This window comes from Mercenaria mercenaria, chromosome 2 (assembly GCF_021730395.1).
Source record: "Mercenaria mercenaria strain notata chromosome 2, MADL_Memer_1, whole genome shotgun sequence".
Classification (NCBI taxonomy): domain Eukaryota; kingdom Metazoa; phylum Mollusca; class Bivalvia; order Venerida; family Veneridae; genus Mercenaria; species Mercenaria mercenaria.
The window spans coordinates 5,070,461-5,083,222 of record NC_069362.1 but is presented as its reverse complement, the minus strand read 5'-3'; the positions used below and the strand labels follow the sequence as shown (position 1 = coordinate 5,083,222).

Genomic DNA, 12,762 nt, shown 5'->3' with positions numbered 1-12,762 from the left:
AAGGGAGGTGAAAAGAATTGAATGAAGATTTAAACTTGCACATTTTTCATGGAAATTCCATGCAATAATACAGTTACACATGATTTCCTCCTACCAGCTTAATGTCATATATAAACACTGCATGGTCATCACATTGTTGTTAGGCTAAGACAAGTTGTTTTTGTGTTCAGTGTTTGTGTCAACAATAACTAACTGACATTAATTGCAATTAAACAAAATTGTGCATACTTGTAGCATAAACTAAACGATCAAAAATTTATGTAATATCAAAATACTTTGAAATAGATCCAGTAATGGGCAGAAAACTACTATTCAGGGGATGTTAAACTTTCATTCAATTTACATTGGCCTTAAAGTCACCCTAGGTGTTTAATACAGGCTATTGTGGTTACTGGCACAACTGGGCTTAATTCTCCAATTAAAAAAAGCAATTAACAATAACTGCAACGGTAAATATTGTACTTGATTGATCAATTCTATGTAGAAAATTGTGTGGAATAGATGGACACAGTGATAGGATGCTCGTGCTGAAAATATGAGCAAGGGTGAGAAAAATATACATTTCTTTTGTTCACTTTTTAGCCATATGTAGCTATATTAGCTATAAATAGCTAAATTTGCTAAATTTAATACCTTCCCCAACCTGATTTATGCATGTCCTAACAAAAATTTGATGCCTCTTTAATACTTCCGTAATCCTAGCCTATTCTCATAGGGTTGTCTAGGAATACGGAACTTCCGTAATCCTAGAACCTGAGGCTAGGATTACGGTACCGTAATCATAGCCACTGCCTTTTTAGTGCCTAGATGCGTCCCACTGGACCTGCAAAATCGGTCACGAAACTCCTTTGCACTGAAGCCTCCTTTGCGCAGATACCCATGTAAAATGCGCAGTTTTTTAACACCGGGACCATCACTGAATCGTGGGTGCTCATTATACACAGGTATAGACGATTTTCCAACTAACAAGTTTTGTTATCGATGTTCGCCATTTTGGTAAAGGGAAACTACTCTCCGCGCTAATTGTCACCGCTAAAATCTAAGATTGCCGTTACGTTCCGTAAAAGATCGAATGGTTTATTTTTTTATTTAAACAACATTAATTTCATATAAATTTAAAGTATTTTGATGAAAAAACATTAATAAATCACAGAAATTATGATACTAATTAAGGATCGAGTATTATCTTTAACCGAGATAAAACTGTGAACAACATAATTGACACGAGGTGACACGTTAATTGCCGGTAATTACTGGCCATTTGATCATAACAAAAAGACTATCACACCTTTTGTAATCAGTCTGAATTGAGAAGCTCATGCCATTTTGAAAGATACCATTCCGAAATATTGAATCAACTGCTATCTAAATTAAAAAGATACAATTAAGTTCATTCGGTTTTAGGTTAAATTTTTATAGTAATAATGTCCATTTTCAAGATCAATAATTTGTGGACCCCCAAAAATTATTAGGGACCCTTAAATTAGCAGCCATGAGAGTCCATGGACTCCCAAATAAAAAACCCGAGGGAAAACCCTGGATGGGTATTTCATTTTCTTCAACAGCCTACAGAGGGAGTAACTAATGTAGTTATATATAATTTTCAAATAATTTGCACTACCTTTACAAAGAGAAACTAAATACCGTGAGAAAAGTCATTTTCTGTACTGAGAACAGCTGAAATCAGTAAATGGATGTTACATGATCTTGCACTTCCTATAAACAGAGAAACTAAAAAATATAGATAGAAATTTCAACTTTTATTACCCATACAAATGGAAACTAAAATTAAAGAAAGGCACTTTCTACACAAAGAGAAACTAAATGATATAGATAGAATTTTTACTGCAGTTGTCCGGAAACTGAAATTTAAGAATGCTACTTGATACATTACAGCTGAAATAAATATAAAAAGCGAAAATCTGTGAAATAAACAGATTCCATTGTCTTTTGTTTGTGTAATCTCTTCAGTCTTTGATGTCTGGTGTGCTGATTGCATTTAGAATATGTGACATTAGAGTGCTGAGTGTTTCAGCTGAATAGAATCTCATATATGCTTGGGTTGTTCTAGCACAGGCTAAACCTGAAGACAGTGTCTGTAGTGCTTAGTGTCTGTAGTGCTTAGTGTCTGTAGTGCTTAGTGTCTGTAGTGCTCAGTGTCTGTAGTGCTTAGTGTCTGTAGTGCTTAGTGTCTGTAGTGCTGGCTAAGCATGTATGCCACCTTATTTTACTTTATTCTTAGTTCCGGTTAAAATTAATACATATCTTGTGACTTTGTGGTTATATTTGAACTGGAATATTTGAATAGCACTTTTCTGGGTGCCAGTTCATTCATTTTGTGCAGCTTGATGTTGTGTGACTCATGAGTACAGTGGCAAAAGCACTTGTTTAAATACATGTAATAAGGGCTGCCAACCTACACATACAAACAATAACGTATTTGGTAGTGTGCGTAGATCTTTCGGACGGTTGTTTTGAACATTTATTAATAGTTATTTGACTGTTTTGTTGTTCAGATTTTGTTTCAGACATTACCTCTAGGTCCTAGAAAATGCATTTACATGTCAATAAGTTGCAAGTTTAACTAAAAGCACATCAGAATCAAAAAGAAATTGTCATAAGTAGTACTTAAAATTGTTTTTTCTTCTATTTCAATGTTTAATCTTCAAAACATGTAATATTTATCTTGAAAAGCATTGTTAACAGAACTCTGTGCATTGTAGAATACAAAAATGTTAATATTTTTAATAAATTTATATATCACAAAAAAAGTCATGTAGGCAAAGCCATAGTTGGCATATAAATAACATATTTCGTAGTGTCCGTAGATAATTTGACACTCAAATTGAATTTGTTATATTTCTAAAACTAAGATTTTGAGACGTCTAGAAACCAGTATTTTCCTGTCAGCTTAATGTTTTGTGATTTATGTATTTTATTGGTTATTTCCAATTGAATTGCAAATGCAGTAACATTTGAACAAATTAAGTAAATGTTAAGCTTTAAATATCCTTCGTTCTTGTGTCATGGGATCAGATATTGAATTGGAACAGAGCAGATACTTATTATGCACCCCCCTCCCCTTCGACCCTCCTTCAAAGAAGAAGGGGTATATTGTTTTGCAGATGTCGTTCGGTCGGAATGTAGACCAATCCGTTTCCGGATCATAACTCAAGAACGCTTGGGCCAAGGATCATGAAAGTTGATAGGAAGGTTGGTCATCACCAGCAGATGACCCCTATTGATTTTGAGATCTGTATGTCAAAGTTCAAGGTCACAGTGACTCTGAACAGTTAAACATTTTCCGGATGATAACTCAATAACGCTTGGGCCTAGGATCATGAAAGTTGATAGGGAGGTTGGTCATGACCAGCAGATGACCCCTATTGATTTTGAGATCTGTATGTCAAAGGTCAAGGTCACAGTGACACTGAATAGTTGAACGGTTTTATAACGCTTGGGCCTAGGATCATGAATGTTGATAGGGAGGTTGGTCATGACCAGCAGATGACCCCTAATGATTTTGAGGTCAGTATGTCTAAGGTCAAGGTCACAGTGACCAGGAACAGTAAAATGAGCCGTGCCATGGGAAAACCAACATAGTGGGTATGCGACCAGCATGGATCCAGACCAGCCTGCGCATCCGCGCAGTCTGGTCAGGATCCATGCTGTTCGCTAATAGTTTCTCCAATTCCAAAAGGCTTTAAAAGCGAACAGCATGGAGCCTGACCAGACTGCGCGTATGCGCAGGCTGGTCTGGATCCATGCTGGTCGCATACCCACTATGTTGGTTTTCTCATGGCACGGCTCAAATGGTTTCCGGGCGATAACTCAAGAAATGCTTGGCCCTGTTATCAGGAAAATTGATAGGGAGGTTGGTCATGACCAGCAGATGACCCCTGTTGATTTTGAGGTCATTATGTCAAAGGTCAAGGTCACCTTGGCCAGGAACAGTTAAACGGTTTCTGGACGATAACTTGAGAACGCTTAGGCCAAGGGTCATGAAAGACGATAGAGAGGTTTGGCATGACCAGCAGATGACACCTATAGAATTTGAGATCAGTAGGTCAAAGGTCAAGTGACCCTGAACAGTTAAACAGTTTCCAGATGATAACTCAATAACACTTGGGCCTAGGATCATGTAAGTTGATAGGGAGGTTGGTTATGACCAGGAGATGACCTCTATTGATTTTGAGATCAGTATGTCAAAGGTCAAGGTCACAGTGACCCTGAACAGTTAAACGGTCTCCGGATGATAATTCAAGAACGCTTGGGCCTAGGATCATGAAACTTGATAGGAAGGTTGATTATGACCAGTAGATGACCCCTTTAGATTTTGAGGTCAGTAGGCCAGAAGTGAAGGTCACATTGACCTGGAGCAATTAAACTGAGAATGCTTGGGCCTAGGATCACAAAACTTAATAGGGAGGTTGATCATGACCAGCAGATGACACCTGTTGATTTTTAGGTCAGTGGGTTAAAGGTCAAGGTCAGATTGAACCAGAACAGTAGAACTTTTGTTTACAGTGAGCATATAATTTATGTTCCTTGTGCAATTACTGAATGCATCAAGGGGGGCATTTTGTGTTCGACGAGCTCTTGTTACTGAATGTGTTCACAGATGTTTGTGTGTGCATTTGGGTACAACAGTTTTGCAATTGTTTGTGTTCATTGAAAATACAGCACTGTTATGCTTTTAGTAGTAGTGTCCGTAGATCAACTACCTTGAGAGGATTGAACAGCTGCAATTTTTTTAATATTCATGCCCAAGCTAAAACCCTTTGGATTTTTATGTCTCACATATGACCCCATATAACAAACACCTTTTTAGCTCACCTGTCACATAGTGACAAGGTGAGCTTTTGTGATCACCCTTCGTCCGTCGTCAGTCCGTCCGTCTCGTGCGTGCGTGCGTCCGTCAACAATTTCTTGTCTGCACGATAGTGGTTTCATTTATGATTTTTAGCTCATCTGATTTTTTGAAAAAAAATGATGAGTTATTGTCATCACTTGAGCGGTTGTCGGCGTCGGCGTCGGCGTCAGTGTCGGCGTCGGCGTCTGCGTCGGCGTTGCCTGGTTAAGTTTTATGTTTAGGTCAGCTTTTATCCTAAACTATCAAAGCTATTGCTTTGAAACTTGGAATACTTGTTCACCATCATAAGCTGACCCTGTATAGCAAGAAACATAACTCCATCTTGCTTTTTGCAAGATTTATGGCCCCTTTTGTACTTAGAAAATATCAGATTTCTTGGTTAAGTTTTATGTTTAGGTCAACTTTCCTCCTAAACTATCAAAGCTATTGCTTTGAAACTTGGAATACTTGTTCACCATCATAAGCTGACCCTGTACATCAAGAAACATAACTCCATCTTGCTTTTTGCAGGATTTATTGCCCCTTTTGGACTTAGAAAATCAGTTTTCTTGGTTAAGTTTTATGTTTAGGTCAGCTTTTATCCTAAACTATCAAAGCTATTGCTTTAAAACTTGCAACACTTGTTCACCATCATAAGTTGACCCTGTACAGCAAGAAACATAACTTCGTCCTGCTTTTTGCAAGATTTATGGCCCCTTTTGGACTTAGAAAATATCAGATTTCTTGGTTAAGTTTTATGTTTAGGTCAACTTTTTCTCTTAAACTATCATAGCTATTGCTTTGAAACTTGCAACACTTGTTCACCATCATAAGCTGACCCTGTACAGCAAGCAACATAACTCCATCCTGCTTTTTGCAATAATTATTGCCCCATTTGGACTTAGAAAATCATTTTCTTGGTTGAGTATTATGTTTAAGTCAACTTTTCTCATAAACTATCAAAGCTATTGCTTTAAAACTTGCAACAGTTTTTCACCATCATAAGTGGACACTGTACATCAAGAAACATAACTCTATCCTGCTTTTTGCAAGAATGATGGCCCTTTTTAGACTTAGAAAATCATGGGTAGGACAATATTTCTATTACACAAAAAAAAATCAGATGAGCGTCAGCACCCGCAAGGCGGTGCTCTTGTATTTTAACCAAACTTGCACACAACTTGTATCACCATAAGATCTCGGTTCCTTTCTTGAACTGGCCAGATCCCATTACAGGTTCCAGAGTTATGGCCCCTGAAAGGGCCAAAATTAGCTATTTTGACCTTGTCTGCACAATAGCAGCTTTATTTATAACTTGATTTTTACCAAACTGGCACACAATTTGTATCACCTTAAGATCTCGGTTCCTTTCTTGAACTGGTCAGATTTCTTTATGTGTTCCAGAGTTATGGCCCCTGAAAGGGCCAGAATTAGCTATTTTGACCTTGTCTGCACAATAGCAGCTTCATTTATGATTTTATTTTAACCAAACTTGCACACAACTTGTATCACCATATGATCTTGGTTCCTTTCTTGAACTGGCCAGATTCCTTTATGGGTTCCAGAGTGATGGCCCCTGAAAGGGCCAGAATTAGCTATTTTGACCTTGTCTGCACAATAGCAGCTTTATGTATGATTTGAATTTAATCAAACTTGCACAAAACTTGTGTCACCATAAGATCTCGGTTCCTTTCTTGAACCGGCCAGATCCCCTTATGGATTCCAGAGTTATGGCCCCTGAAAGGGCCAAAATTAGCTTTTTTGACCTTGTCTGCACAATAGCAGCTTCATTTATGATTTGATTTTAACCAAACTTGCACAAAACTTGTATCACCACAAGATCTTGGTTCCTTTCTTGAACTGGCTAGATTCCTTCATGGGTTCCAGAGTTATGGCCCCTTAAAGGTCCAAAATTGGCTATTTTGGCTTTTGCAGCCATATAGAGACTTCATTTATGGTTTATTTGATACAAACTTCCAAAATATCTTCAACAACAATTAATCTTGGATTCCATGACAAATCAGATCCATTCGTAGGTTCCAGAGTTATTTTATATCTGATTACCTCCCCTGATTGTAATCAAAATGGATTTATATCAGTAAGCACTTATAGGACTTATTTGAAATTTCAATATTGTCATTAGTTGGACTGAGCCAATGAGGGTAGATAACTATGGACTGATTTTATGTCAAATTACCTACCTTTATTTAGAATTAAAATGGGTATATATCAGTAACTAATGAAGATACTGATCTGAAGTTTCATTTATGTCAGCAGATTTATTTGGCAGATCCTTCTTTTGTTAACTTACAATCATTTTTTTTTAATTACTTCCCTTTTACGTTACTATAAATAGCTGTTTTAGTAACTTTTTTATTATTGGCCGTAGGGAAAACCGAGACATTTTTTCTGTGGTACAGCATGGATGGTACCTCCAAGTTTTAGGTGTTTTTTGACATATCTGTACCTTTTAAGAATTTTTTTTTCTTTTTGGTTTAATTTCTTCCCTTTGTTGTTCCTGTCCTTTGGACTTAGATATTTTTTCTGATGACCTTCTTGTCCTCAAGTGCAATGATAACAGGTGAGCGATATAGGGCCATCATGGCCCTCTTGTTAAAGGATTCTTGACATTTCATTTTTTGACCAAAAGTGAGACAAACTTTCCCTATCTGATCTAGTTTGCGATTCATGACCGTGCTGGTCAGTAACGCAGGAGACACAGGATCAGTGACTGCAAAATACAGTAACATAGGAGCTTCGGAGGTTTCTCCTGTCTTCGTTTTTATCAATTTACAAGGAAAACATATCTTTATTCATCGTATTTATCTATCAAAACAGTGATAAGTAGTGGCAACACAAAGAATAACACGATCAAAAAGATGTTTAATGCTCCACTCTGATAAGAGTCATGTCACCATATGTTGCTACCAAATTGAAGTATATGGAAATTTAATAGATGAACAAACAGGATGGCTCCAATTTATCCAGTACTTATTCTTAGGGTATACTGTTATGCTGGTTCTAATAAAAAAGTGTTCCACGCTGCGGACATACCATTGGGTTCCGTGTTCCATGAAAGTTTACATCAGCTCGCCAGTACAGTATGATTTATTACGTCTGTTACACTGGAGAGTTTTGTCTTCGTGTCTTTTCATATGTCCCTTCAGGTTTGATTTTGTTGAGCATGTTTGATAGCATAATTATATAGCATGAAGCCATTCTAATGAAAGGATAATGCAACGACTCACCCTATTTCTTTGCTTGCATTTAGAACTCCTAGAGTTCCGGTAATTATAACCCTGCCACGGAAGTATCATTAACTCTTTTTCAATTTGCCTCCAAAAAAGAGGTGGAGCTAGTGTTTACAGGCCTTGAGTTTTGAGAGAATAACTTGCAATGCAGTGGTATGATAATTTATCTTTTTACACAAATTGAATTATTTCTGCTAAAGAATTGCTAATCCCGTAATTCTTCTGTTTAGATATTGTCGATTTTGCTACTGAATAAAGTTCATAGCGAAAAGTCTGTGATTGTCGTCAAGGACCCAAAAGCTTTTGCCTTACTTTTAGTCTGAAAAAGGAAAATTTACATACTAGTCTAAAGGAGGTAAAATCACAAGGTTGAGAACCATCTAAGAATAGTCACGTAACTTGGGGCCAGTTCTTACTTGAGGAATTCTGAAAGGTATACGTGCGTGTTCAGTGTGAATGTTTTTGACATTTTGGTAAAAACGCATTAAATTATTAGATGTGCTAAGGTGAGAAATAAAATTACATTGTGGAATGAAAAGTAGTTCTAAGTAACAGCATTTTTATGCCCCCGAAGGGAGGCATATAGTTTTTGAACCGTCTGTCGGTCTGTCAGTCTGTCGGTCTGTCGGTCTGTCAGTCTGTCAGTCTGTCCGCAATTTTCGTGTCCGGTCCATATCTTTGTCATCGATGGATGGATTTTCAAATAACTTGGCATGAATGTGTACCACAGTAAGACGACGTGTCGCACGCAAGACCCAGGTCCGTAGCTCAAAGGTCAAGGTCACACTTAGACATTAAAGGATAGTGCATTGATGGGCGTGACCGGTCCATATCTTTGTCATCGATGGATGGATTTTCAAATAACTTGGCATGAATGTGAACCACAGTAAGACGACGTGTCGCGCACAAGACCCAGGTCCGTAGCTCAAAGGTCAAGGTCACACTTAGACATTAAAGGATAGTGCATTGATGGGCGTGTCCGGTCCATATCTTTGTCATCGATGGATGCATTTTCAAATAACTTGGCATGAATGTGTACACAGTAAGACGACGTATCGCGCGCAAGACCCAGGTCCGTAGCTCAAAGGTCAAGGTCACACTTAGACATTAAAGGATAGTGCATTGATGGGCGTGTCCGGTCCATATCTTTGTCATCGATGGATGGATTTTCAAATAACTTGGCATGAATGTGTACCACAGTAAGACGACTTGTCGCGCGCAAGACCCAGGTCCGTAGCTCAAAGGTCAAGGTCAGACTTAGACGTTAAAGGTCATTTTTCATGATAGTGCATTGATGGGCCTGTCCGGTCCATATCTTTGTCATTCATGCATTGATTTTAAAATAACTACGCATGAATGTGTGACACAATAAGACGACGTGTCGCGCGCAAGACCCAGCTCCGTAGGTCAAAGGTCCTAAACTCTAACATCGGCCATAACTACTCATTCAAAGTGCCATCGGGGGCATATGTCATCCTATGGAGACAGCTCTTGTTAATTCTGGTCTCGGGAAAAATCTCTCGAAAATGCCTTTCTCGTCATCATGCTTACAATTTGAAACGGAACTAGCTATTTATGCATATTTTTTTAGCTTTATGTAGAAAATATAGACAACAGGATTTAGTACATTGTATGCTTTTATTGTCTAAAACATTTTGACCACAGTGCAACCGAATTTCAGCCCTTAAAGAAATAGTAATTCACAGAGATTCAGAAGAATGATTAACTATATAAAAGCAATAAATTGCTGTTTAGACTAAAACGGTATCAGGAGAAGATACTTATCGCTGTTTCTGAAAGATAAATTAAATGAATAATGGTACGTTTCCCTTAGAAATTGATGAAAACGAACACAAGTAAAATCCGAAGCTCCTGCGTTACTGCATTTTGCAGTCGCTGATCCTTTAGCTCCTGCGTTACTGATCAGTTCAGTCATGAATCGCCTTATATCGGCCTTTCAAAACATTTAATTAATTTTTTGTAGCATCAGCGTGTTTCATGAATGTATCAGGGACAACACGGAATTGGTTATATTGTACGTTTATCAGAGAACGTGCTGGAAATAACGCTTTTTCTTAGTCATGGCATTGTTTACCTGCTATTGTCACATGGTTTTCCGAAGTAACTGAGAAAAGTGCTTAGATTTGCTGGAAAACAAATAGCAACGAGTATTCCATAATGTTCAGAGCTCATCTTGCGCTGTATGCCGTCTCTGACAATAATTTCTAAATAACTGAAAAAGACAATTTTCTTACCAAAACCGCTCCATTTGATCCGAGATATGCATTACTGATCCGGTTTTTCCGAGTCCGATTAGACTCGGTGATATATCCCGAATTAATGCGCATGCAACTAGCCCTACTGTGTACAGATGAGGCAAAATTGGTATACTGGGGAAAAACGGGGTACAAAATTGAGCCCACCTATTGTTATAATATGCGCCATTGTAAATGTCTTGGGTAGACGTAATGGACCTGGCTGTTTGTTAACCGAACGTTTTAAGCCTAACCTAAAGGGGTTTTTCAAAGTCCTAAACTGTGACTTTAGCTGCCTTACAAAAGGTAAGTTGAAAATAGGGTCAATGACCCATATAAAGGAAGGTTTTGTACATGCCAACCTGACACTTCTTCAACTTGTTAGATTGCGGACATGCAGAAATCTGAAAATGGCGTTGATTCTGCAGTTTATTAACATATTCATTTTCTTTAAGTTTTGTTATATATGTATATTATGTTACAGTTTGATGAGTTAAAGAAATAACAACACAGCAAAGTCAGGAGAAACGTTTGATAGAAGATGAGTAGGCTTTTCTGTTGGGGTAGCAACCAGTCAGGGCAGCTTGGTATTGGAAACTTAGAACAACAAAAGGTAATCATTGCATAAACATAATATGATATGGATTGAAAGATTAAAATATGAGAAAGAAAATATTCCATTAGAATATGACCTTCTTGTCACTGTTGTCTGTACATCTAGGTATGTCAGTCGGTCCACAGGTATTCACTATTGTAAGACTGAAAGTCTAAGGCAGATGGGACATAAATTGTTTTATTCATGCGTTACATGCCAAGTTATGTTGGAATGGAATTTCATCATTTTTGACTGCTGCTTGCAAATTTTATCAATCTTACTTGTGTATGAAAACAGTCTAAACTTAATTGTCCTGTATCATAAATTGTTTCTAGGGTTGCTGTGTAAATAACTGGGTGTTTTTTATCCACTGTTTAACTGACAAGGATATCATCCATTAAAATTCAAATTTTCTTTGCACTTTTAGATGAATTGCTAATAAAAAATGACTTTCAACTTCAGGAAAGCTTCATCTTTTATTTTAAAATACTCATAATGAGAAACTAATGAGGTAATAAAAGCAGTACTGGGACATTATAAGAAATTAAGAGATATTTTATTAACTGGATTGAAGTTCTCTCAGGTTATTAAGTCTAACTGACTTCTGTTTGACAAGGTCACAGAGCCAGTCATAGTAAAGGACCCACCAAAGGGTGACATTACACAGATTGTATGTGGAGAATCACATACATTGTTTGTGCTCAAAGACGGTCGTATATATTCCTGTGGAAACAATGACTACGGGCAGCTAGGACATAATAAAAGAACTTCCATACCAGGTAAGGGCTTCCATATCAGGTAAGGACTTAAATATCATGTCAGGTAAGGAAGGACTTCCATTTCAGGTAAGGACATTGTGTCAGGTAAGGACTTCATACTGTGAAATCATTAATATTCGTGGGAGACTAATTTTCGTGGTTGAGTCAATCCACAAAATTTAATCCCAACAAACAAGTAAAATTTTCATTCATTTTTAATAATGTTCAAAAGTTGAGATCAATGGATTCATATCCCCATGAAATTGCCGTTTTGACCAAAGCCACAAAATTTTATGCCCACGAAATTAAATGATTTCACAGTACCAGGTTCTTACTTCATAAGGACTTCCATATCAGATACATGTAAGCACTGTCTTCCATACCTGGTAAGAACTTCAATATCAGGAAAGAACTTCCATCTAGTAACAAGTGAGAAATTCATACCAGGTAAGAACTTACATATCAGGTAAGGGCATCCATATCAGATGATGAATTCCATATCAGGTAAGAACTTCCATAGCAGGTAAAGACTTCCTTATCATATGCAGGAAGAACCTTATTGTAACCAGGTAAGAACTTCCATAGCAGATATTAAGGATTTTAGTCTCGTAGTTCAATTTATCGGACAGCTAGGCTCTTTCTATTAAAAAAATGCTGTGTGTGTTTGAAGTTGTTGTAATCTGGGAAACAATGATATATTTTTTTATGTCCTTATTATTAAATTTCTGCAGTGAAATATTGTGGCAGCCAAAAATATGTGGTTACTTCAGTGAAGAGTATCATTATCAAATTTATTTCAAAGTACAAAATGAGTAAGATTTGGTTAAAACCATTGGGATGAAAACTTGATACATAAGGAAATTTATTTTTTCCTTGTGAACACTAGATTTTGCAGTTTTAGTTGTGGTTATGCCACCTGTTGAAATAATGGATCAGGTGTTCACACAGTGAAAGATATTTCAGTTTTTCTATGAAACAAGTTATCTTCCATTCAGATTATACAAAAAAAGTTTTTAATGTCATAATTTTTTGTCTGATGAATTTTTGCATT

General features: G+C 37.2%; 1 protein-coding gene across 4 annotated transcripts in view; it reads left to right on the top strand.

The window, feature by feature from the left end:
- The window catches only part of LOC128550214 (probable E3 ubiquitin-protein ligase HERC4), a 61,350-nt gene that overhangs the window by 8,416 nt on the left and 40,172 nt on the right, over positions 1–12,762 (top strand). For all 4 annotated transcript variants that reach the window (XM_053528758.1, XM_053528771.1, XM_053528752.1 and 1 more), the window contains exons 2-3: positions 10,843–10,971; positions 11,570–11,732. In XM_053528758.1, the coding sequence (XP_053384733.1) occupies positions 10,900–10,971; positions 11,570–11,732 (235 nt within the window). In that variant the 5' untranslated portion in view covers positions 10,843–10,899. The remainder of the gene's footprint in view (positions 1–10,842; positions 10,972–11,569; positions 11,733–12,762) is intronic.